This window comes from Podarcis vaucheri (genome assembly GCF_965113315.1).
Source record: "Podarcis vaucheri genome assembly, chromosome: 17".
Lineage (NCBI taxonomy): Eukaryota > Metazoa > Chordata > Lepidosauria > Squamata > Lacertidae > Podarcis > Podarcis vaucheri.
The window spans coordinates 2967548-2994778 of NC_138755.1; the positions used below are offsets into that span (position 1 = coordinate 2967548).

The 27231-nt window shown below is 43.9% G+C and overlaps 1 protein-coding gene across 1 annotated transcript in view; it reads left to right on the forward strand.

The window, feature by feature from the left end:
* The window catches only part of CACNA1F (calcium voltage-gated channel subunit alpha1 F), a 67231-nt gene that overhangs the window by 7830 nt on the left and 32170 nt on the right, over nt 1-27231 (forward strand). The window contains exons 6-19 of the mRNA XM_082205774.1: nt 1117-1269; nt 2891-3087; nt 3200-3303; nt 5778-5944; nt 8122-8199; nt 9129-9219; nt 11591-11617; nt 11718-11878; nt 13352-13577; nt 14025-14232; nt 16327-16447; nt 17087-17180; nt 17450-17507; nt 20592-20646. Coding sequence (XP_082061900.1) covers nt 1117-1269; nt 2891-3087; nt 3200-3303; nt 5778-5944; nt 8122-8199; nt 9129-9219; nt 11591-11617; nt 11718-11878; nt 13352-13577; nt 14025-14232; nt 16327-16447; nt 17087-17180; nt 17450-17507; nt 20592-20646 — 1740 coding nt within the window. The remainder of the gene's footprint in view (nt 1-1116; nt 1270-2890; nt 3088-3199; nt 3304-5777; nt 5945-8121; nt 8200-9128; nt 9220-11590; nt 11618-11717; nt 11879-13351; nt 13578-14024; nt 14233-16326; nt 16448-17086; nt 17181-17449; nt 17508-20591; nt 20647-27231) is intronic.

Here is a 27231-nt window from a genome sequence, read left to right on the forward strand (position 1 = left end):
ACTAGAGGCTTGCTTTCGCTAATGGGGCCTCTTGCTGCTGTTGTGCCGCCGGCACATGATTTCCGTTCTCATCCTGGGGCAAAGTTCTCAACTCGAGGTTACTCTTCCAGGTTAGTGGAGTTTGTAACCTGAGGCGTTTTTAACTCGAGGTACCACTGTATTGGTTTTGCTGCTAGCTGCATAGTGGCTGCACTCTGCTTTGCTTTGCCAGAGTAGCTTATTGAGCAGAGAGGTGCTGCACCATGTGTTGTCGCAGTGTTCTTGTGATGCCATACCCACACTGCATTGTGCACAGTTGCGCTGCTATACCACAGAGCAATAAGGACCATACACAGCAATTTTGGGGCCTATGCCACATAATGGTTGCCTTATTGCACCTCACTGCATGTCGTGGCATTAGCCAGAGTCACTTTATTTTGCCAAACATATGCTATTATTCTGCACTAGATCACACTGCAGTATTATACTGCAGCTCATGTTTAATCTGCTACAATGCCTCACAGGCATTGCACTGTATGCAACCAGACCTGCACATCGAGCTTCATGTTGGCTTTCATGCAGACACACAGTATTACCCAGAGCACATATTTACCATGTGCACAGATTTGCATGCTGTCTTGCTAGGCAGCACATCGACACATTCCATGTGATTGCATTATTGTGACTTACAGTCACTCTGCAAGTCTCCTTAAATACAGTTCCCACAAACTGCATGCCTGCTGTGCAGGGCCACATTAAAGCACCACTTGCATTTTAGTTCATGCTTCCACATTGTATTACATGCTATGCACAGCAGCACACAGCTGTATTCACCATGCTCTGCACTGCTGCAAGGACATTGCACAATGAATAGCAGGAGCAGCTCCTTCAATGCGGTGTATGAAATTTGACCCAGAGACAATTCATCTGCAAATGATTTAGCTTCAGGTTCATTGTGCTGTGAAGGAGAATGCCTCCACCCCTTCTGGTTGTATTCTGCTCCTGAGACTGAGCTCTCCACGTGCAGCCATGTGCCCCTGCATACATGGCCAGTTGTGATTGCGCTGCATGTTGCAGCACTGCTCATCATGCTTCTGCAAAGTTAACACCATGTTCTGAATCCTCTCCACCAACTAGGCCTGCACATTGTCTTGAACTCTATCATGAAAGCCATGGTGCCCCTCCTGCACATTGCGCTGCTTGTCCTTTTCGTCATCATCATCTATGCTATCATTGGCTTGGAGCTCTTTATCGGCCGCATGCACAAGACCTGCTTCATCGTTGGTTCAGGTATAGTTCTGCAAGTGGGGGGGGGGAGGTATGTAGATCATTCTTGCCTCCAAAAATGTTAAATTTTAGGGAGAGAGACCAATCCAAGTGTGCGCAAATGAACTGTAGGGAATAATCCTACTCCTTCCTTCCAGAATGGGGAATAGCACTGCTGGGATGAATTTCTGTTGAATTCAGTTTTCAGTGTGAGAGCTGCAGTTTTGAAGAATGTGAAAGGCTTCTCTTTCAAACATTTTTTCATACCTATTTGCAGATATCTTTTATCATCATCTGCTGCTTTGTTGCTGTTGTTGTTATAAACTTGAAAGAGCCTTTCACAATGTGATCAGGAGCTACATAGTGAGTTTCATGTGTTACAGGGAAATTGAATGGGAGAGGTTGAGAGACACCCCCCCCCGAGCCTTGCCTCATCACGAGGCAAGAACAGGGAATCTTCACTGCACATTATCAAAACCTCATTCATTTGGGTTCAAAGCTCCATTTGCAAGGTGCCTGCTTGGTCAGAGGCTCCAGAGCCCTGATGGCAGTCCCTAATGTTGAGAAAAGGAATAACAGCAGAGTTTGCAGAAGGTGCCCACGACTCCCCATGGAGCCTCAGGCCTCCAACAAAGGAAAACAGGGAAAGTGTCAATACCAAATGTAGTAATTCACTGGTAAATGTATCTACGTACTGGTTCAATGAGAAAACTTTAGAAATCCATAAGAAATTACTCATTGTATCAGTCTCAGTTCCAATGACATTTAGGACCCAGGGAAGTGAGGTATAAAGGGAGGGGTTAGTGAGCCCACCATAATCCCTGAGATGTACAGTCATGTCTGTCTGCAGGACCTTTGCAAGGAGTTTGTACTGTGAAAGACTATATTTGATTGACAGGTACATTCCTGGATCTCAGGTTCTACCTGTGACCACACCTTTTCTGTGACGTATCTATGATGTCTTGATGATGCTTCTGGAAATGTATTATGGGAAACTTTTAAAACTGATGTAACCATTGTTTGGGGCTTCTGGCTGCTTTGTCTTTGTGGTGGTGGGAAGTCTTGCAACAATAAAGATCAGGCCTACAGGCCACTGTTTTGCTTCTATCTCCTGGCTGAAGTCTCTTGCTTGTGACCCCCGACCTGAACCTATGGGAGTCAAGGTTAGGCAATTGTGGGTGCTCCAAGGGCTCCCTATTACATATGCAACTTCTCTTAGCTCAGTTAGATAGTGTGTGTTGCTGATAACGCCAAGGCCATGGGTTTGATCCCCATACGAGCCACCTGCACATGCCTGCCTTGCAGGGGGTTGGACTAGATGACCCTCGGAGCCCCTTCCAGCTCTACAATTCTATGATTCTAACCCAAATAGCCAGTTTCATTTTCAGGAACATAAATGCATGACTGGATTTTAAAAGCTGTCTGCTGATATGCTTAAATGCCTAAATGTTAAAAGAATATTGAACTATCAAGTGAATTTTTTGTGTTTGTGTGTTTTAGTAGTCGGGGTGGGGGGTGTTGGAAATACAGGGCACATTTTGAGAGATATGCAGATGTTTGTGAAACATCGTTTGGTTAAGCACTAGAATGAACCTGTCACTCCCTGTCCGTCCACCCTCCCAAATTATCTCTGCATCCCTTGCAGACCTGGAGGCTGAGGAGGACCCATCACCTTGTGCCTTCTCTGGGCATGGCCGGGAATGCTTGACGAACAATAGTGAGTGCCGTGGGAAGTGGGAAGGACCCAATGGGGGCATCACCAACTTCGACAACTTCTTTTTTGCCATGCTGACTGTCTTCCAGTGCATCACCATGGAAGGTTGGACTGATGTGCTCTACTGGGTGAGGCAGCTTCCTCCACTAGTGGGGGGGGGGGGCGGGGAGCAGCCCTGCCAATGGCTCATACAGAGCAATCCATATAATTTCCTGCTTATTGTCCCCCTCTCTACTCCAGATGCAGGATGCAATGGGTCACGAACTGCCCTGGCTCTACTTTGTCAGCCTTGTCATCTTTGGCTCCTTCTTCGTGCTCAATCTGGTTTTGGGTGTGCTGAGTGGGTAAGTCGGATTTGGAGTGAGTATAGCATGTGAATCAGTTTATGGGATGCCTTTGAGGACTGCTTCTTGTGCCTGCATACATGTGGCAACTGGATAGCTGGATACATAGATAGCATGTAACCATTCACACAAAATGGTTCCATCAGCATTCAAATGGGGAGGTGACTTCTGTGAGAGATCCAGAATCTGCCAAAGGTAGCGTGGGTTTCATTTGTACTTTGTAATATCTGTTGAATTGATTTTGCTCATTTGCAGTATCAAATGGTTATATTTTAGTGGGAAAGATTCTGCACTGCCACCCACTTTCCACCTTGCAAGTCTAGTAGTAGTGATTCTATATTTGGTTTTTCATGGTAGCATGTAGTTTCACTTGCTTGCATAAATTGTGGAATTGTTATGATTCATTCATTGGGTGCTTAAAGTAATGTTAGCCCCACACGGGGTGTGAGGGGACAAACCCATTCCCATGGGTTCACAGTCAGATAGGAAGAATGAGGCATAAGCAAAAAGAGGGTAGGAAGATGTCTAAATTGACAAACTATTGTTGGGCAAACCAAAACCAGAAAACTTGGTTTGAAGTACTATATTTGTTAACTATGGTTTAGTGTGATATCTGAATTAAGAAAGCATAGTTTACAATGGTTGCTTACCTTCTCAAAGACACACCTAGTAGAAATGGGAGTGAAGTTATAAACCTGAGTACTGATAAAACAGGAAATGGTAGCAGACCACCTCTCTAAACCATGGCGTCTCTTGAGTAGTTAACTGGTTAGCGTGAACCATGAGTTGGTATGATATCTTTTAGCAAGTTAGTGTGTGCAATGATTGCTGACAGTTGATGTGGTCCAGGTTCTATGCTGTCCCGCTCCCCCACCCCCGCAGCGAAGGGAGCAGAAGAAGCTAGTGGGTTGTGGATTTAGGGCCAGAATGACTGATGCCAGATGCCAGGCAAAGGGAAGAGCCATTCTGCTGAGTTACCGACTTGTCAGGGCACTTTGATATACAGTGGTACCTCAGGTTACATACGCTTCAGGTTACAGACTCCGCTAACCCAGAAATATTACCTCGGGTTAAGTACTTTGCTTCAGGATAAGAACAGAAATCGTGCTTTGGCGCCACGGCAGCAGCAGGAGGCCCCATTAGCTAAAGTGGGGCTTCAGGTTAAGAACAGTTTCAGGTTAAGTACGGACCTCCAGAACGAATTAAGTCCTTAACCCGAGGAACCACTGTAGTGTATAATAGTAGTGGTGACTGATTTTTTTTAGCAGGTGTGCACAGGGCCAGCCCAGCCATGAGGCAAGGTGAGGCGACAACCTCAGGCGGCAGGATCCACAGGGGCAGCAGACCCGCCCTCCAGGGAAAGCATTGCCCACTGTTGCCACTGCTGCAGTGGCAGCAACGGCTGTGGCACACTTCGTGGAGAGCAAGATCTCCTTGGCAAGCCCCCCCCCCCCGCTGCCTCTACTGCAGCCTCTTTGCAAACAGGAGGTGCTGCTGGTCTCTTCCACCTCTTGTTCCTGATATAGATCTCCCCCCCCCATTGTTCTAGATGTCGATCTTAACTCGCCCCTTCTTTCCTGGCCAGAGTGGAGGCACTATTTTGTGGTTCACTGCAGATTCCAAAATGTCTTGGGGCAGCCTTGAGTGTGACACAAGCCATGCCCAAAGCATTAGACGTTATAATAGAGACCCCGAGTGGTATGGTGGTTGGAGTGTTGGACTAAGACCTGGAAGAGCAACGGTCTAGTCCCCACTCAGCCATGAAGCTCACTTGGTGACCTTGGGCCACTCACTGTCTCTCAGCCCAATCTACCTCTCCATGAGTGGGAAAGTGCTGTTGTGCTCATGTCCTGCTGTGGAATCTCCATAAGCATCTGGCTGGCCTCTGTGAGAAGCCTTTGGTCTGATCTAGCAGGGCTGCTCTTTTGTCACCCTGTGCCTTGTTATGGTTTTGCCTCTAATCTAAGGATCTGTAGAGCAGAGCAGTGCAGAACTAGCATGTCAGGCAAGAATTCAGGCCTGACTCTCGTATGCCATAGCCAGGAGTGCTACAGATTTCAGGAGTGGTTCAGAAGTGCCATGAACTGTCATAACCCCATGTCACAGGTTGACCATCTGTGGTGTATTTTCTGTTCGCTGTCTGCCTGTGACATCTGTGGCCTAGCTGAGGTGGCCAGATCTGTGGGTAGCTGGCGCATGGATGACCCTGACATTGGAGTGTATGTATTATATGTTTGTGGAGGTAGGTGGGAGCTTGTACTTAATTTCTCATTCCCTGCTCTGACTTTCTGATGTTTTGATTCAGCCCTGTGTGTCCCTTAAGCACCCAGAGAGCTTTCCGGCTGTGCCAAACACATGACAACCAGCTGGATCAAAGGCTGTGCTACTGGCAGGCAGGCTTTGCACCAGTAGGTGTCTTTCAGCAGATGGCTAAGCTGGCCTGTGCAGCTAATTTGACCCATTTCTCCCCACAGAGAATTTTCCAAGGAGCGAGAGAAGGCAAAGGCCCGGGGTGACTTCCAAAAGTTACGGGAGAAGCAGCAGATGGAGGAAGACCTGAAGGGCTATTTGGATTGGATCACGCAGGCCGAAGACATAGAGCCTGACGAGGAAGGGGACGAGGCAGACGAGAAGCACACTCGTAAGGGCTCCGCCTGCCACCCGCTGCCAGCTTCCTAGCCCTGCTTTGCCAGAGAACAGTGCCCTGCTGAAGGAGGGGACAGTTTAGTCAGTGGCCTGGATGCTACCATCTGGGCCTTGTGGCAGCTCTGGGTGAGGGGATTAGAGAGGAATCAATCCAAGCAGCAGCGATGCAAGATTACTGAGAACCTGAGCAAACTGGCAGCTGGGGAAGGGATCCTTCTTGTGGAGAGGAGGGAGGGGAGTCCGATGCCGTGTACCTACTGGGGAAGCAGGTGGATCTGGCAGTCGGGGACACGACTGGATGGCAGGAACAGAAGGCCAGGCCAGGCCAGGCCAATCCCTCTGTCTCTTTATTTTTCTCCCTCTGCCTTTTGCTGAGGGAAGGGATACAGGGGTTGTGCTCTCTCCTTCAGCAATGCCCAGAATTGGCCAATTAGTAGCATGCTTTTACTTGTGCGTACCCTTCCCCATGGCTATAATTTGCAGCAAGGGAAAACGGAAGAGAGTTCCAAGGGTAAAACCCCTGGCGCTGAGTTAATTAGTTCATTGGGACCTCATTAGTTACTTTGGGGTCGCTGGGCAAGTGGTAAGAGCAACTAAGGTCAGCATTGTGAGTAGACAGATATTTATGAGTCTCCTATTCAGCTCATCTGTATTCCCTCCCCAGTCAGCTGAGGACAAATTTGGAGAATCTTGGTCCTTTCACCCTTCTGCCTCTCTGACTACCCTCTCAGAAATGGAGGCAACTTGAGGAGTCTCAGTGTGCTCCAACTGGGGCTTATCCACACTTACCTTTAGCCCTGCTCTTTCCAGGCACAGGTTTCCTTGTGAAAACCTGCTCTTTAAAGCTGAAGCATGACAAAAAGCAATGCAGGTTTCAGCAGATTGCCGTTTACTCCAATTCAGCAGCAAAGAGTGGGTTTTCACAGGGAAAGCTCTGGAGCAAGAGAGAGAGAGAGCTCAGACACAGAGCTTTAAAGCATGGACCTATTGTAATTAAGGCAAAGTATATATCAGGGCTTTTTAAAGCCAGAACTCACAGGAACTTAGTTCCGGCACCTCTCAGGTGGGTACCATAGCCATTATAAGAAAACAAGGAAAACATGGTGATTACTAGCACCATTTTTTCTAGAAAAATAGCACAGGTACGTGTAATGAAAATAATCGCAAGTGTTTCCCCTGCTTCCCACTGCCTTCACCCCCCCTCCTTTGTTGTTTCCTTATGTCTATTTTAGACACAGCTATATAAATAGATAAATGAGGGGAAAGTGATCTAGCGAAAATTTCCTTTTTTAGAATTAAAAACGACATGTTGCCTTTTCAATCAGCACCATTTTAGTGCCCGTTTTTCTCTGCTGATCTGTTAGCACTAAAACACTTTTTAGTAAACTTCTAAGAATTTGTTCAACACTACTTTAAAATAATGTTTTTGATCAGTTTTAACATTTCCACTGAAATATGATGAAAAATATGGTATTGGATTGTACCTTCATAAAGGTTCATGGCTGTGTCACACCCACTTGTTTGGATGGAGCTTAGTGGGGTGTACACAGTGCGGTCACAATGGGGGCGCGGGGGGGGTGCAACCCAGGTGCCCTGTCTGGGGGGGGGGCAAGAAGGCGCCCTGCGGGGACTTGCGCTACTGCCGCAGTGCAAGCAGCCATCACGCAGCCACAGCCACATGTGGAGGATCCTCCGTTCGTGGCTGCAGCCGCGAGCAGAGGATCCTGGCACCATCCATACAGCGCTGGAGCGGTGCCATTGGCAAACTGCTATGTACAGCGCATGTGCGGCGTCGCTACATACGGTGCATGTGTCATACATAGCGATGCCACACATGCACCCGCTTAGCCCCGCCCCGGGTGTCGCTATGCCTTCGTTCGCCCCTGGATGTACATCCCCAGAAAGCGCAAGTCTGCCCCTGTAGCTTTCAGTACTAGGAAGTGCAAATCGGGGGTGGAGGAGCCCTTGCTTCTTTCTTTAATCTTGGCAACTTTGACGTAAGAAAAAGGAATCTGAAGAGAGCGAGAGAAACTTGTCCACTTTTCTCCATTGTCTTTGTTATGTAACTCACATTAGTTTGTTATTCTTCATTCATTTACCCCTTTCCCTAAATTATTTCCTTTCCTATTCATCCCTCCATCATGTCATTCATCCCTGCCTTGCTTACGGAAGGCGTGACTGTGGCAGACCTGACGGAGAAGAAGAAGAAGAAATGGTTCAGATACAGCAATCACTCCACCGACACCCACAGTAATGTCCTCATTTTCTTCCATAAGTAGCCATGTTTCATTCTCTTTAAGAGCTAAGCAGAAAAATATATATTCAAAATGTATCATGTATTTCTGTCCAATCCCCCACCTATGCTTCATCCACAGCCTACTTTGATTTCATTCATATTTTCTTTTTATGTTACATCCATCTTCATGCTTAAGCTGGAGACAGGTTTTTGTCTTCCAAAGTTGAATGAAGTTTGAAAATGCTTAATATGGTTACACATTTCCTGATTTTTGCCTCTTGATAAGCAGTTTTTTGAAATTGTTTCGAACACCTGCAAAACTTGTTTAATAAGAGGTGGCAGTATGCATACACCATTGGAAGAGAAGGGTTTTTCAAACTACTTCTTACTTTTCAAAAAACTGTTTTTGTATTCAGCCTTAGAAGTACATTTGGGAACAACAACAAAAACGAATTTCTTGTGTTGGGCTGAGCTCATGTTGTGGGATGTTTTGGAGTGCAGTGAATTTTCTGTCTCAGAGACAGACTCCCTCCTCCCTCTGGTCTGCATTATGCTGCTCCCAGTGGACAGCTGTTGGCAGATGCCATTCCCGCCCCCCTATAATTCCCCTGGAATAATGTCACATGATGACATGCATCACTCACAAGGGCATTATGGGGAAAGCAAAATGGTGGCCCCAGCCAATGGCAACTGGGAATTTCAGCACCACTGTCACTGCAACAGAGGTGGTAGCAATGGAAACAAAAGGCATTTTGCTTTATTTCATTAATTCAGCCAAAATTTTAACTTTTCAAACTTTCAACCTACTCTTATGATGAATGTGACCAGTGTCATATTCATGATGCTGAAGGGAAGTCAGTGTTGTGGTTTTAATGCCACAACACTGACTTTAATGTGGTTTGTGCTGTTTTTGAAAATCCCACTTGCTTTTCTCTCTCCCCAGCCAGTCTCCCTGCCAGTGAAACCACCTCAGTGAATACGGAGAATGTTGGGGAGGAAGAGCATCACCAGAACAATTGCTGCGATGTGTGTTTGTGAGTTTGTGAGTTTCCTTAGTCAAAGGGAGGGAGGGCAGAATGGATTAGTACAGTAATGTTACATTTTCAGTTTCTTTGGGTTGGGGTTGACTCACAGGGGAGTTTACCAAAAAAAACACAAAAACGCACCCACAAAATTACATAATGTATTAACAAACAAAAACAGTACCCCACCCCCAATTTAAAATGCCAAGGCCTAGGAGAAGAGGAACGTTTTTGCTTGGCGCCTAAATAATGATGACACCAGGCGAGCCTCCCGGGGGAGAGTATTCCACAAATGGGGAGCCACTGCAGAAAAGGTCTGCTCTCATGTTGCCACCCTCTGGATTTTCTGTGGAGGCACACAAAGAAAGGCCTCTGGTGATGGTTGCAGGGTCTGGGTCACTTCATATGGGGAGAGATGGTCCTTGAGGTATTGTGGTCCTGAGCTCTTTAAAGGCTTTGTGGGTAAAAAACAGCACTTTGAATTGACCCCAGAAACTCTCAGCCACTGCAGTCAGGCCAGGATTGGCATTATATGCTGAAATTGTCTTGCCCCAATGAGCAACCTGGCTGCTGAATTCTGCACCAGCAGAAGTTTCTGAACCATCGTCAGAGGCAGCCCCACATAGAATGTATTGCAGTAATCCAACCCAGAGGTTACCAGACAACAGAAGTTCGAGGCACAGCTCGGCCACCACCATCTGAAGCTTATGGAAGGCACTCCTGTTGCTGCTGCCCTCTTCTTCCAGGTCTAGTCTGGGCTCAGTCACCTGGGCAGGTGGTCTTGCATGATGTAAAGTGGGTGGGCTGACAAGCAAGAAGGCCGGTGGGCACTGCTGCTGAGATGCTCTGACAGTTCTCCTCTCTGCCAATGATTGTGTGCTGCTGCACCACTCTGCCTCCTCCTCTGTTTCCATGCTGAATGAAGGAGGCCGAGTACCACAGTGACATCACATGCGCCGTGTAAAATAGAAGAGATGGAGGAGTGGTAGAGGTAGGCAGCTGAGCACCTGCAGCAGCAGAGGCAGCTGAGCGGATTAGCTCAGTGTCCTGAAAACAAGACTATGGGCAAATGTAGAGAGGCTGCAACTTTACCATCCAGGTAGCTTTGATTCTAGGTTTAAAATAAGCCTAGAAAGTGCTTCATAGTTTGAACCTAACCTACATCGCTAACCACTTCCTCCTGTTTACCACAGTGTGTTCTCTCCTTTCAGGCAAGAGTGCTTTGTAATGATGCCCAAATCAGCACTGAAAGGCGAGTGTGTCTTGCCAAGAATGTAGCAGTGGCTGGAACCAGTCTAAGGCATTTTTAGGCCCTTAAGTTAAACATGACGCAGTTCCTTTACCCCTGTGATTTAATATGGCACAATTTATCAGTGTTCTTCAGCAGCTTATATTCATTTTAGTAGGATTTGCACACGAGAAAGTCCAAGTGGATTGGGTCCCATATGTTGCTTCTTGCTGGGAGGAATTCAGAATAATGCTAAGCAGATTACTCTGTCAGTGCAAGCATTCCTGCTTGCCTGGTGGAATAATCTGCCCTCTCGTCCCCCTGTAGACTGTTCTGGGGGTTATCCTGATCTCTGCTGGAGCCAATTTGGCGGGGAGGAGGGAGGAATGGGGGGAGGCGAGAGGAAGAAAAGCAGAAGCCCTTGCAGTGGCTTCCATTGGCAGGTCTAGTTACCACCCGCTGTCCCACTCTTTCTCCCTTAATAGCACTCAAAATATGCTTTCTTGGGCAACTGCCTCATCTTGCCTTATAGTAGGGGCACCCCTGGCAGCTGAACATGAGAAAATAATTGCTAGGGTAGGGCAGAATAGAGATGGGCAGAGGGGGAGACACATTGTTGGGCTGTCCCAACACTTGATTGTTGCTTTAACCTCTCTGCACCGTGGCTTAACCCAGTGGTTACAAGAAGGTCAGATTCCAGCCCAGATCATAAAACTGAGCAACTGTGGTAAAGCTGAGATAACTTTAGAAGGTGATTCTTCTAGCTACGGTCCTATATTTACTTTCTGATAGTAGAAACAGAAAGAGATAGGCTATTTTTTAGTGTTCTTGCCTTCAGTCTTTTCTTGGCATGAAGATGCAGTGATGGGAGACATTTTCCATCTGCTTCATTTCTGCCTGTCAGGTTGCAGTTAAAGGTGTAGCATAAAGGCTAGCAAAATAAATCAATAAATAAAATGTTGGGGGGTGCCACCTGGCAACCCTAATTTGGGTTTGGGATATCTGTGAAATGTGAAATGCTGACAGTGTCTGTCAGCCTCCTCTAAGAACTGCTGCCCCTAGATCCTTGATCAATTTGTAATTTCTCAGCTTTCAACTGCAGCTGAGAGAGAGTTGTGTTTAATTCTCTTGTTGAATTTCTCCTGTCTTCCACAGAGGCAAGCTCTCCAAGACCAAATTTGGGTGAGTAGGATGAAAGCTGCCTTCCCCTCTGCCCAGGGCTCTCCTGCTCTCTGGCTCTCATCAGTGATATCTGTCCCCCCCATCCCCCCCTCTGCTGCAGCCGCCGAGTGCGACGCATCAACCGTCTCTTCCGGAAGAAATGTCGCCTGGCTGTCAAATCCGTCTCTTTCTACTGGATGGTCCTGCTCCTTGTCTTTCTCAACACTCTCACAATTGCCTCTGAGCATTACAATCAGCCTGATTGGCTCACGCAAATCCAAGGTAGGGTTGCAAGACACAGGGAATGTATACTAGCGCCAGCAAGGGAGTCTTGTCCAGGAGTTAGCGCAGAGCAGGAAGAGCCTCTAAGACCCATCTGCACTATGCATTTAAAGGGGGATTGACTGTTAAACCACTCTGGAAATTGTAGCTCTGTGAGGGAACAGGGGTCACCTAACAACTCCCCACACTCTTAACAAACTACAGTTCCCAGGATTCTTTGGAGCACCATCACTGTTTAAAGCGGATAATGTATGGTATGGATGTGGCCTACGAGGCTAGCTTAGTGATTGTGGTCAGGACTGAGAAGCAGGAACATGGTTTGGAATGAATTTTTGATATACAATTGGCTGAGGTGGGGGGTGGGGGTTGTTGCCTCCCTTCCCCAACTATTGATTTTGGGGGGAAACAAAATTCTGTTGTTCCACTTCTCTTAAACAAAACCACACACTGGTTTAGAAATTCTTGACTGCCATCTACTGTTCTGTAGCAGGAGTGGCTGAACCATGATCCTCAAGGTGTTGCTGGACTTTTAACTTCCACCATCCGTGATCTGACACTGGGCAGCATGTGCTGTCTGGGGGGGGGGTAAAGGGAACCCACTGATGCCTCAAGGGGCACCGTTTCTCCATCCCTATTGTAAGGCAATTTTATCTGGCTCTTTCCTGCCCTAACAAACCTTTACCAAGACATAGCGAAAACTTTGCCCACAGTTCTATTTGCAAGTAAAAGAAAAACATGTCCAAGCCATAAGAAACACAGATATTCAGATATTTTACATTCCTCTCTTTAGATTTATGTGTGCCGAGTATGTAATATGTAACTGCATATGTTTGTATGCAATGCATTGCCTGCCCTGAGCACATGTGCTTCATAACTGGAAATCCTAACTGACACCAGCTTTGATATGGAGCACGACCACTTACACATCCGTGTGGATTTTCTACCTCTGGATGGACTGATGTCTGGAGAACAAATGAGATGGTCCCTGAGAATATTGAAATTGCCCATACTTGAGCTGATATGCATGAATTGTTTGGAAATGCATGATATAAATCCTACAGCTGCTTGGTCAGTCTAGTGTGCGGGTTACCAGTTGACCATCCCTGTTTCGAACTTGTAGGCTTGCTGAAAAATACTTGGGCAGCTGATCTCATCCCCACCCATTCCAAAGTGCCTTGTATATGTGAGTTACTCTGTAGAGAAGGATCAACAGGGAAGTGCAGAAGATGGTCAAATGGAGAGCTGAGGAGTCTCCATTTACTCCTCTCTGCTCTGCCATTTTCATCCAGCTCAAAATATTTTGAGTCTTCATCATATTATTCCCATTTTGCAGATGGAAACTGTGAAGAAGCATCTGTCCTCCAGTCTGTCTGACACCCAGTGTACTGTGTGGTACTTAATTAACATTGAGGACTAGGAGCATAAGGCTGTCCCATATACCTGTTGTTGACCCTCTACTCTTTCTTGCCACAGCTTATGCTAACAAAGTACTGTTATCGCTGTTCACCATGGAGATGCTGTTGAAGATGTACAGCCTGGGACTACAGGCCTATTTTGTCAGCTTCTTCAACCGCTTTGATTGTTTTGTGGTATGTGGTGGAATCCTGGAGACTGTCTTGGTAGAGTTTGAGATCATGCAACCTCTTGGAATCTCTGTGCTTCGCTGTGTCCGCCTCTTACGGATCTTCAAAGTCACCAGGTCAGGTGGTGGTCGTAGTCATGGGTGATTGGGTGGCATTGCTTAGGGCTGGGGCATGCAATCGGGGTTAGCTTAATTCAAGGTGGTTGCCTGCTAGAAAATTCAGGTTGATTTGCTTATGGCTTGAAGATATATTACTATAGGACCCTAGGCAGGTGGTCAGTATGTACTTATTGCACTTATATTAGCCTCTTCCCTCAGAAGCTAAGATCAATTTACATCTGCTTCCTCTTCATCAGGGGAGGGGAGCCTGTTGCCCTGCAGATGTTCTTGGAGTACAGCTCCCATTGTCCCTTGGCTATTGGCCGTACTAGCAGGGCCTGGTGAGAGTTGGAGGCCAGCGAGGCCAGTTTCCCCATCCCTATCCTAGTAGTGCTGGTTCTTACCTGTGAGCTGAAGTGTCCCAAGTCCCTCGACCCATTTATCCATCCCTGGTTTGCTTTCCAGGCACTGGGCCTCGCTGAGCAACCTCGTGGCCTCCTTGCTGAACTCCATGAAGTCCATCGCGTCCTTGCTGCTCTTGCTTTTCCTCTTCATTATCATCTTCTCATTGCTGGGCATGCAGCTTTTTGGGGGCAAGTTCAACTTTGATGAGACCCAGACCAAGCGCAGTACTTTTGACACCTTCCCCCAGGCCTTGCTCACAGTCTTCCAGGTAAAAGCACGCATGGGGTACAGGTGGGGTGGCTGGGACCAGCCTTCGACAGGTTTTGGTTCTTGCTGGGGACTGGGCTATGTAAGGGACAAATGGTTGAAGCCCCTTATTTCCCACTTGGGTCCCAATCCTGTCAACTTCCCCACCTCACTGTTGTTGTTGTTGTTGTTGTTGTTGTTGTTGTTGTTGTTATTACTACTACTACTACTACTACTACTACTACTATTTTAAAAAAATGTTCAAGAGAGAGGGAATGGCAACAGCTGTCAATGCAGCTTCCCATGGCTCATGGGTGATCTTAGGAGCCACTCAGTTGTGTCCTTGAAACAGACTTAAAGAACAGTACAAGGAAGCAGTGTGATCCCTTCAATAATTGAAGGGTTGTTGACCCTGGTGCACAGAAGAAAAAAGAGCTTAAAGTTCCATAGAATCACATGTTACAGTTTTAATGGGTATCCATTACAGAACGAGAGGCAAAACTAGTATGCTCACATCGGCTCTGTGGCCAATTCCATAGAAGGAAGGAGCAGGTGGGCAGGGTCCCTGCGCCAACCTGAGCTTTTAACCCTATTAACCTCTGCACCTCAGTTCTCTTCTTTCTTGGTTGGGACTCCAAAATGGGAAATATGTCCCACCAGAAGTAAAACAGTTGGGGTGTAGTGGTTTCACAGCAAAAATAAAGAGATCCTTTCAATCTACATTAAGCTTTCAATTCTTGCCCTCAGATCTCTACGCCATAATCACTTCTAATTTAGCTGACCCTAAAATTCTAAAAATACAGGCCTTGGTTTACCCCACCTCATCACCACAATTATAATAATATTAATTATACATCCTGTGGGAGAAGCAACACAAAACTGTGACCGGTCCTAGCTTTCTGGGGTTTTAAGTGTTGATAGGGAAAGAAAGACATGTATGGTGTCATGAATTTAGACTTTGTGTTCTGTTTATAATCACAGTCTTTTGGAAGCCCTAGGCTGCCAATTCATCACCTGGAGCTGATAAAAGCACTTTAACAAAGTGCATACCTAAAACTGTGTCAGGTTCAATTTTGGTTTTGTATACAGTAACCAGGTACAAGAAAATATTTGATTTCATCTTCTATTTTTATTACTAAACAAATGCTTCTAATAACACATGGATATAAAAATATAAAGCATACCCACTAGGATAAGCAACAATAGTTCTGAAACATTTCTTACCGTATTACAGAGGCTAGGTATTGAGATTTCAGTAGTTGAAAATAGGATACCATATTCTAAGATCCAAGTTCTTATCAGCTCCTTTAGAGTAAGGTGCTGCTAGCCGTTTAGGGGCTATAAGCAAGAGAGATTCAGATGGTAGGAAGCTGATATATACAAAGATCGGCTCATGTTTATACTTTTTCTGAATATTTTATTATGTTATATTCTAAGCTCACAATCTGAACTATCTCATAGTCCCTAAATATTTCCAAGAATTTAACATAAGCGATTACTCGTTTGTTCACAGTCATCCTAATTTGCTTGCACAAAATTTACTTGGTGGTTAGACGAAGGGTTCTTCCACACTTCTGTTTATCCCATGCCTAGAAAGCATGAGTCTGACCGAGTAGTTTTCTCCTTGCCCTGCTTCCTTTCCGAGGGAAAACTCACTCTTTAACTCGGAGCAAATTTCAGTCTGGGGGAAAACTTAAATTGCTGTTTGCTCCAACTGAGCACTAAGAGTGGGTTTTCCCCAGGGGGAAGCAGCAAGATGAGAAAGTATGAGCAAGTCTTGGGTCTGGTCTTTATTAAGCACATATTCTGATTTGTTTACGGGATGATTATATGACAATGAGTATTTATCTTGCATTCATCTGGAGTGTCACAAGTTCCCCATCCCCGGAATACCACAAAGAACACTGCTGTAGAGTTGAGCGTTGTGCTAATTACATTATTTATTACCTCTAATTGATTTTATTATTGATTTGTTTTAAGTTGCATTGCAATAAATGTATTGAGATAAATGTATTGGCGGGCAGCATATAAGTACTTTAAATAAGTAGTTAAAAAACAACATTTAACTGTGGAACAATCTTAATTATATTTGCTGTTCCCTTTGCTCATGCCACAGATCCTGACAGGGGAGGACTGGAATGCAGTGATGTATGATGGGATCATGGCCTATGGCGGCCCCTATTTCCCAGGTATGCTGGTCTGTGTCTATTTCATCATCCTCTTCATTTGCGGCAACTGTATCCTTTGATTGTTCAGTTGGTGGTGAAGATTAATGGACCTTAAGTCCAAGAGGATTGATGCTAGGCTGCTATATTGCTGATGAGAAATTGCTGAGTCGGGCCCCCAAATTTAATTCAGGTCCTCACCTTTCCAGACCCTGAAGTTAGAAATCAAGCCGACCTTCCCATGGTTACATTAGGATGGAATAGTGGTTTCTACTGCAGTGGTTAAATAGGGATTGGGTACAGGGCAGGAAGCAGGAGTAAGGGCATTTGCATCTGTGAATGCTGGGATACATGGTTTGATTGGGCAGCATCTATTCTTTTTAAATGCTTATGAAACTGCAGATGAGGAGCATCATCTAGAAAGAGACATTCTCACTTCCCTCACGCACAGGATGAAATGCCTAAGAGGATGCTGACTAGGAAACACTAGTGCATAATCTAACAGCAAATAATAGTATACAACTTCTTTCAGAACTATTGCTTTTACAGTTTATATAGATTGGATTGCTAGAATGAACAAATAAAACTTGTATGATTAATCTGTTCCCATGTCTTTAACGGGGGCACAGCCCTCATCCTGAGGGTGTGTTGGCTCGGGGTGGTTATTACCCCATTGCATCAGGTTACATTTTTCTGAACTTTCAACCCCAGATATTCTGCTCAATGTCTTCTTGGCCATTGCTGTGGACAATCTGGCAGATGGCGACAACATCAATACCTCCAAGGAGGGGGAACACAAGGAAAAGTGAGAACTGTAATCTAAGGGGGGGGGAGGTTGGAGAAGAGAGTGAACTGACCAAATGTTGCTCAGTTTCTAGCTTTGTTTTTATTTGTATTGTTTTTAAATTGCTCATTGTAAGGCTTCCTTCTGATGATTTTGTTCTGAAAGAAAGGGCACATTTAAAGAAGCCCGCCTCCCCCTTGGGTCCTCCTCCCCCTGAGGCAGAGTCTAGATTTTCCTTTCTACCCTTTTCTATAACTCTCCTCTTCCCCCTCTTCCCTGCCACAATTCAGAGATGCACCAGCAGAGGGGGAGCAGAGCAATGAGAAAGAAGAAGAGAAAAATGTGAAGGTGAGAACTGAAACCCTGACCTTCATTTCTGACCTTGTTGCTTCTAGAGATGCAAGTAATCCTCCCACAGATCAGTAGGCAGCAATTCCACATGAGTAATAGATGTATAACTTTCTGTCCAAGGCAGCTTTTGCCAACCCGATGTCCTCCTGAGGTTTTGGTCTACAACTTCCATCAGCCTTAGCCAGCTGATTTCTATGTGTCTTTATGGCCTAGTTCACTAACAGAATGATCCGAATTCTGCCCAGGGAGCAGCAGATCAACCACTGCACTTGAAACCCGGCTGGCGGCTGCTGGCCAGTGACATGGCCAAAGCTAAAAGAGAAAGCACTCAGCACCTCCGCCCCTGTCCAGGACAAGCCAGAATGGATTCTGCATGGTGCTGGCCAGGGCAGAAGGGGTTTGGGTTCAGATTTTGCTGTGCCACTGGTAGCCTGCTAAGACCCATTTGGAGCATTTCCACAATCTGCCACTGGTGGAAGCTTCCTACCCTACTGAGTACCAAAAGTCGCCTCCTGCAGAAGGTCATTGGCACTTCAACCTAACCCTGTCTAGCAGCATGGACCAGATGTAAGGATTGCACTGTGAAGAAACACAGCCTGTTTCTGGGCTGTGCCACTTCAGACTTCAGGCAAAGACTTGCAAGACTGAGCACCCCTTCATGCAACCCCCCACTCCCCATCCCCCACCACACACACAGCTATTATGACCCCCTATCCTCCACCCAGAGGGACACGGGTTCGAATCCCCGTGATGGGGTGTGCTCCTGTTGCTCAGTCCCTGCTCCTGCCAACCTAGCAGTTCGAAAGCACGTCAAAGTGCAAGTAGATAAATAGGTACCGCTCCAGCGGTAAGATAAACGGCGTTTCCGTGCGCTGCTCTGGTTTGCCAGAAGCGGCTTAGTCATGCTGGCCATATGACCCGGAAGCTGTACGCCGGCTCCCTCGGCCAATAAAGCGAGATGAGTGCCGCAACCCCACGACTGGACCTAATGGTCAGGGGTCCCTTTTACCTTTACCTTTATCCTCCACCCAAATACAGGCTTCATCCAGGTACCTAAAGCTCCATCCCCCCACCCCCACCCCTGGGGCTCATGACAGCTTCAATGGAGTGGGGTCAGATCCAAAAATGGCACAGGGGAATGGTAAACACCCACCACATCATCTCTTATGATACCGTATTTTTCGCCCTATAGGACGCACCGGCCCATAGGACGCACCTAATTTTTTTTGGGGGGAATAAAGGGGAAAAAATTATCCCCCCCCAGGCGCGGGGCTGGGGCGGGGGAAGCCTGAGCTTCCCCCGACCCCAGCCCCCAGAACATGCAGCTCTCCGCAAGCGTGGGAGCCCAGCGCCAGGCTCCCACGGCTTGTGGAGAGCTGCACAAAGCTAAGCCTGGGCGCGCTGTGCCTCCCCGCTGTCCCCCGAGCTTGCGGGGCTGGCGGTGGGGCTCTCCTGAAGCCTGCATTCGCCCCATAGGACGCACACACATTTCCCCTTCGTTTTTGGAGGGGAAAAAGTGCGTCCTATAGGGCGAAAAATACGGTAACTGGAGCCATTGCTGTGGCTGCTTTTAAGGGGGTGGGGGGCAAAGAAAGGCCTGGAGATTTAATGATGGCCTTTGCATCATGTCTGCTTCAGCCTCTGAGAGAGTGCCCTCTTCTGCCTATTTCTAGTAAGTACAGGCCTCACCCAGGTGTGCATGTGTGAACTGGCTTGCTAGCTTTTAGTCACATGGTGGAGACCTGTAGTGGCTCAACAGGTTGCATGGAGGTACTTGCCCTGCTCCTCCTTAAAGGGCTGAAGTAAATGGGGCAGTGCAGCCATGTTTGCAGCTCACACATCTGTTCTGTTTGAATCAAAAACAGGAACTGGGAGGTCTAATTTTTACAACAAAAGGACCATGAAGGTGAGTTAGGCTCAGCACACTGTTCTCTCAGCACTGTTCTGATGGTAAACATGTGATGGGCTGAGGAGAAAAGCTCTGGTAGGAATGGAGCGGTAAAGAAGAGAATTCACCTCCTCTCATCCACACATCTATTTTAATATAAGAATTGGTGTTGCTTAGACTGCCCCCCCCGCAGCCTGCTTTAGACATGGATGAAGTAGACATATGAAGAAGGTCTGCTTTTCCTGTCATATTTTTTGTGGCTGACTCCTCATCTTTCTTGCTTGGTGATAAAACAGACTCTGCAGGTTGTAGAAGACCAGGGCCTTTTTCTTTCTTCGCAGGCATATCATTGGTACAATAATAGTGCAATAGTGGTGGATTTATACTGAACCACATCCTTCCGCTTTACCTGTTATTCTGGCATGTTTTCCCAGTGTTACTGTATTATTGCTGTTTAGAGAGGCACTCTTACCCCATAGCACAACAAAAGTGGGGCAAAATAAATCCTAGAGCATTTATGGTACGAAAAATTACAGGATTTCAGCAGGAAGCTACTGAAGCTGGCTAGAAATGAAGCAGTGTGTCTGCCCCAAAGCTTCTCCAGGCACAGACAGGATTAAAAGTAGGATTGAGTACAACTGCTCGGAAACCATCATGAACACATTGTCATGGATCCCCAATAAAAAGGAGATCTGGAAGTGCCCCTGGCAGGAAAAAATGCATCCTGAATTGAGCTGCATGCTGCATGCACGCGCATGTACAAGGCAGAAGTGCTTGTCATGCCCCTCTCTGCACAGGCCCTCGTGCAAGCACAACAGTCACTTGTGCAATGGGTGACAGCCTGGAAACTTTTGAGAAGGATCTCTCTCTTGCATTCAGATTTCACCCCCCCCCCCATTACACACCCAAACACACGCACGTCTAAGGCAGCCTCGCGCTTGAACCCTCCTGAGGAAGTGCCCACCCCCCACCTCTAGGGTGGGGACAGTCTGCCCAAGTCCAGGGTGGTGAAGTTTCCTGCCTTAGTCCTGAAGGTCATAAAGGCTGAATTGGACACTCCTCTCTCCTCACTCTATCTGTAGACATAGCCAGCAAATACTACAGAAACTGTTGTATTAAGTCCAGTCTCTCCTGCTCTGTCCTCCATCCCACTCAAACGTGCATTGGTGATGCCCAGTCTGCTTTCTCCTCAGGTGGAATGTGGGGAGGAAGAGGAGGAGGAAGTAGAGGAAGGCAGTGAAGAAGCAGGTGAGGAAAGAAACGTGTATGGTACTATAAGAATCACGAGGATTGTTACCTTACTGAAACAAAAAGGCTATTTATGTTTTCACACATGAGACCAAAGCAGCTCTTGACTGCAGCCTGGTTTGTAATTGAATGTAAAACTTACAATTGACCAGGCTGCTTATTCTGCCTCTCCTCCTCCCAGCTTTTCTCTTCCACGTAAACAACTATCAGGCATCAACATAAATTGCCTTTGAGCTCCTCTGGGATATTTAAGCCTTAAGTATGAAAGGCAGCTACTGTATTGCAGTGAACCCTGAAGAGGATCAATGGCAACATGAGTTCAGACTCTAAGCTTGGAGAACTGGGCCTAAACTAACACAATGGATTTCAATAGGGACAAAGGTAAGGTCCTTCACTTAGGCAGGAAGAACCAGCTGCAAAAATATAAGATAAGGAGCACTGGGCATGCCAGTAGGGCATGTGAAAAAGATCTAGGGGTCTTAGAGGACCACAAGTTGAATATGAGTCAAGAGTGTGATGCAACAGCAAAAAAGCTAACGCTATTCTAGGTTGCATCAACAGAAGTATAATGTTCAAGGGACTTAATAGTACCGCTCTATTCTGCCCTGGTCAGAGCACACCTAGAGCCCTGTGCCTAGTTCTGGGCATCACAATTTAAGAAGGATATTGACAAGCTGGAACGTGTGCAGAGGAGGACAACCAAGATGATTAAGGGTCTGGAAACCAAGCCTTATGAGGAATGGTTGAGGGAGTTGGAGATATTTAGCCTGGACAAGAGGAGACTGAGATGAGATATTATAGCCATCTTCAATTATCAAAAAGGCTCTTGAATGGAGGATGGAGCAAGCTTGTTTTCACCTGCTCCAGAGGGAACCAAAGGCTTGATTTGGAGATTTTGACACAACATCAGGAATAACTTTCTGGTGTAAGAGCCTTTTGACAGTGGAACAGGATCCCTTGGACGGTAGTGGATTCTCCTTCCTTGGTGATTTTAAAGCAGAAGTTGGATGGCCATCTGTCTGGGATGCTATATTTGAGATTCCTGCACTGCAGGGGGTCGGACTAGATAACCTTCAGAGTCCTTTCCAACTCTGAAATTCTGTGGTTCTGTGCACCCTCCTTCTCTCCTACTGCAGCTCACTTTTTCCATTAGCCTTTGCATAGCCTATTGGTCCTCCTCCCACTACAGAAATGAAGACCTAAGTAGGTGTTTCTCTTTTTTAAATAATATTTTTATTAATTTTCACCAAAAGAAAAATAGATAAACATTTCCACTTTACAAATTTTCTCATTTTTTGGACTTCCATCAGCCATTCTGACAATCATCCGAATTAAACTTTTTAGTTACACATTTCCTACATTTCCTAGTGCCTTTTAACAAACCCATCCACACCTGTTTTTCTTTCTTACAATATTTCTTAAGTTTTTACAGAACTTCTTTAAATGCCGCAAACGTTATTTCATTATCACTTAACCCTCCCCAATACTCAACTAGTTTTCCCCAGTCCTCGATAAACTTTTGATCTCGTTGGTATCTGATCTTCCCTGTCATTTTATCAAGTTCTGCATAGTCCATCAGCTTCATTCTCCACTCCTCCAAAGTAGGTACTTGCTCCTGTTTCCATCTCTGGGCCAATAATATTCTTGCCGCTGTTACTGCATACTGGAAAAGTTTACAGTCCTTTCTGTTTATTTCATTTCCTATGATTCCCAAAAGAAAAGCCTCTGGTTTTTTAGGAAATGTATATTTCAACATTTTTTTCAGTTCTTTATATATCGATTCCCAGAAGCTCTTTACTTTCTTACATTCCCACCACATATGGTAAAAAGTGCCATCCTTTTCTTTACATTTCCAACATTTCTTACATGTTTTATACATTTTTGCAAGTTTTACCGGTGTAATATACCATCTATAAATCATTTTCATAACATTTTCCTTTAACGCAATACATGCGGTGAATTTAATGTTTTCACTCCATAGTTTAATCCAATCTTTAATCCAATCTGGCCCATTGTATCATAACAGATTTGACTTCTTCATCTTTTGTATGCCATTCCAACAATATCTTATACATTTTAGATAAAATCTTACAATCATTATTTATTACTTCTGTTTGAAATTTTGAATCTTTCTCTGTATATCCATTTTCTTTAAGATCCTTTTTAAACATTTCATTTATTTGAAAATAATGCAACCAATCATATACATACTCTTTTACTTCTTCATAGGGTTTCATTTTCCATTTCCCCCCTTCCTTTACAATCAGATTTCCATATGTAATCCAATTCCTTCTCATGTTGATTTTTTTAACACTCATAACCTCTAATGGAGATAACCAGTGTGGAGTTTTTGGTTCGAGTAGGTTTTTATACCTATCCCATATTTCTGTCAACGATCTTCGGAAAATGTGGTTCTCAAAACCTTTATGGATTTTCTTTTTTTCAAACCATAAATAGGCGTGCCACCCAAATCTATTATCAAATCCTTCTAAGTCTAGCAACTCTGTATTTTCTAATTTTACCCATTCCTTTAACCAACAGAGACATGAAGCTTCATAATACAATTTCAAGTCTGGCAGGGCGAAGCCTCCTCTTTCTTTGGCATCTGTTAATAACTTAAATTGAATTCTTGGCTTCTTACCCTGCCATATATACCTTGAAATTGCTCTTTGCCACTCTTTAAAAGTCACAGTCCCTTTGATTATTGGAATTGTCTGAAACAAAAATAACAATTTTGGCAGCACGCACATCTTTATAGATGAGATCCTTCCCCACAACGATAACTTCATTCGTCCCCACACCTCCAGATCTTTCTTTATTCCATTCCACACTGGTAAGTAATTATTCTGATACAAATCAATATTCTTTTGGGTTATCCAAATACCCAAATATTTCACCTTCTTTACCACTTCTATACCCGTTTGTTGTTGCACTATTCTTATCGTTTCCTGATCCATATTCTTAGCAATTATTTTAGTCTTTTTCTTGTTCAATGTAAATCCTGCCACTTGACCAAATCTTTCCACCTCTATAAGTATGTTTTTAACACTTTCCAAAGGTTCTTCCACCGTTAGAACCAGATCGTCGGCAAAGGCTTTAACCTTATATTCATTTCGGCCTACTGCCACCCCTTTTATTGCCTCATTTTTCCTTATAGCTTTTAGAAAGACTTCCAGGACCATGATAAATAACAGTGGCGAAAGCGGACACCCTTGTCTTGTACCCTTGGTTATCCCTGTTTCTTCCGTAATCACATTGTTAACAATCAATTTAGCTTTCTGTTCAGTATATATTGCCTTTATTCCATTGAGGAATTCCCTCCCCACCTCCATATGCTCTAAATTTTTTATCATAAAATCCCAAGATATGTTATCAAAGGCCTTTTCTGCATCCACAAATATTAACATAGCTTGTTTCTCGTTCCTGGCAGTCAGATATTCCAAAATATTAATTATATTCCTTACATTATCTTTCATCTGTCTGCCAGGTAGGAAACCCGCTTGATCTTTGTGAATAACTTCTTGTAATATTTTCTTAATCCTCCTTGCTAAAATACTTGCAAAAATTTTGTAAGCTGTATTTAATAATGAAATAGGCCTATAGTTTTTAACTTGTGTCAAATCAGAGTCTTGTTTTGGAATAAAGGTAATAAAGGCTTCTTTCCATGTTTCTGGGATTTCTCTTTCCTTGAGAATGTTATCCATTACTTTTTTCAAGGGTATTGATAGGATGTTTTTCATTTCCTTGTAGTAACTTGCTGTAAATCCATCTGGTCCTGGGGCTTTCCCCTTTTTAAGTTCTTTTATAGTCTCTTTTATTTCCTCAATTTCTATTGGGGCATTCAGCCTATCTCTTTTTTCTGTCGGGATCTTCTGCACCTTCTTTTCATTTAAATATCTTTCTACCTTTCTCATGTTGTTCTTTTCCATTCTTTTATATAGATGTCTGTAAAAGTCCAATAATCCTTTTCTGATACCTTTTGGGCTATCGATTTCTTCTCCCTCCACGATAATTTTGTTGATTGTATTCTGTTCTTTCCTTTTTTTTTATTTGCCGTGCCAGCCATTTGCCTGATTTATTAGCAGATTCAAAATTCCTTTGTCTCATTCTTTTTATATTCCATTCTACTTCTCTGTTGATTATCAATGCGAATTGGGTTTGCAGCGCCTTTATATTCTGGTTTGCTTTTTCGTTGTTCGGTTTCTTAACTAATTTTTGTTCATTGTCCATTATTTGTCTTAAAATTTCCTTCTTTACTTTTTCTCTGCTTTTGTTTTTAATTGAATTCTGCTGGATAAAAAATCCTCTCATAACCGCCTTGCTGGCATCCCAAACTATATTCGTTTTCGTACCTTTATTAAAATTGTTTACAAAGTAGTCCATCAAATTCTTTTGGGCTTTCTCAACAATTTTTTGGTCATCTAGGAGATAATCGTTCATTCTCCATCTAAACATTCTTTCTTCATATCCTTGTAGTTCAAATTTTATTGGATTATGATCTGAAATTACTCTCGGTTGAATTTCTATTTGCCTGATTCTTGGAGTTAATTCATTTGAGACCCATATTTGATCGATTCTTGACATTGACTGATTTGGGTCTGAATAAAATGTAAATTGTTTTTCCAGCGGATGTCTCAATCTCCATATATCAACTAAGTTGCAGTTTTTTATCATCGAAAAGAAAGTCTTTGGTAACTTCCCTTCTTTACTGAACCCTGCTGCTCTTATTTTTTATAAGATATTTATTAAGATTTTTTAAAGATATTACAATACAAAATGAAAAACAAAAACAAAAACAAAATAAAAATGATTAAAAACCACTCCATTTTTCTATTTCTTATCTTCCTTAGCTTGTTTCCCGGACCTCCTCATACCTCCCTTTTTTGTATTCCAGTTCAATGTTATTAATGTTATTCAGTATTATTAGGCAGTCTCCTGGGGCTCTCCTTGCTTTGGCTGATTTTACTCTCATTCTGAATGCACTTTGAACAGTTTTTGCAACCTCTTCTGGATCCATCTCTAGCCATTGAGCCAACTCTTTTATCAACTTCTCCTTGATGTTCTCTCCCTGTGTCTCCGGTATGGCTCTCAGCCTCAGATTACCTTCTCTCTGTCTCAATTCATTCATTGTAATCGCATCCAAAACTTCTTCCTGGGTTTTATTCATCTCTGACATACCTGTTTTCATCTTCTCTTCCTCTTTTTTCATCTCCCTCATTTCAATTTTCGTTCTCTTCCACCCTTCCTCTAATTTTTGTGTTCTTTTAGATACATCTTTTATTTGACCTTTAAGTTCATTAACTGTTTCGTCTATTTTGTTATCCATTTTACCAATTCTATTATCCACCTGTTCTAATTTAGTTTCTAAATTCTTTTCACTTTGTTTAATTTCTGCAAACATTCTCAAAACTTCCACTTTAAATTCCGACTCCTGTTTTGACCCTTTCCTGTCCGCTGGTGTCCCTTCACTCATTTTTTTCATTTTATCCATAGTCTCAGTTTATAGCAGACAATAGATTTCAAATTATACAAATCAACTTTTTCAGAATATCAATCACAACAATTTGCCAAAATGAATCAATTATCTCTGAGAGTCGGAAGAATAAAATAAAGTCTACATACACAACCAAAGAGAATTAATGGAACATAAAAGCTGGAAGTTGTTGAGTTAACTCTAATTCCAAAGAAAATGTTTTTAATTCCAATAAAGGGTGTTAATAAATAAAGGTTGATATGACTCGTATAGCTTCTTGCCACCAATTAGGCTAATCCTTAATAATATCTTCCGCCACCAATTAGGCTAATTTCAATTGAATGAGGATGTCAAAAAAAAGAGGAGGAATGCGTCCCAGGTCCACAAAAATCCAATACAACTATGTCTCTCCAATTGTAATAACTGAGTTTAATCAATATCTCCCAAAGACTCCCCACCAAAATTAGACCAAAAATGTGGAAATTAATCCAAAAATTATTCCAAATTATTCCCAAGGTACAGAAAAGGTTTCCCAAGCCTGAGGTAGGAGCAGGTCAAACTTGAAAATCGAGATGAAAAGGCACTATTCCATTTAGCATAATAAAGGAGAAAGAAGAATCAAAAATTAAAAAAGAATGTACAAGAGAGGGAAAAAGAAAAAAATCCAGGTCTCAATAAATTCCAAATTCAGGTGGAGTTGTTTTTAGGTCCAAATAAAACAAAAACTTTGGGCAGTTCCTAAGTTTGAAAAAAAGGAAAAAAGTAATCCATAAATTTCAAAAATCCAAAATTTCAATTTAGATATGCTGCATTGAGTTATTTATTATATTTATTTATATTCACTCAGCTCCCATAAAGTCATTTGCCAGTACTGTAGTTCCCAAACAAAAGAAAGTTACCAAAAGTCAGCAAGAAAAAAACAAGTTGTAGTTCCTTATTTGACCACCGGATTCCAAATATCAAATGCTCTCTTTTATTAAAAAGTCTTTGGTAACTTTATAACTTTAATAAAAAATAATACTCCAGATTGTCTAATTGCAGTTCTTTCAAAAGTAAGTAACGAAAAGAACCAAATAAAAGTCCAGCCGGAATAACATAAAAATATTGCCTTC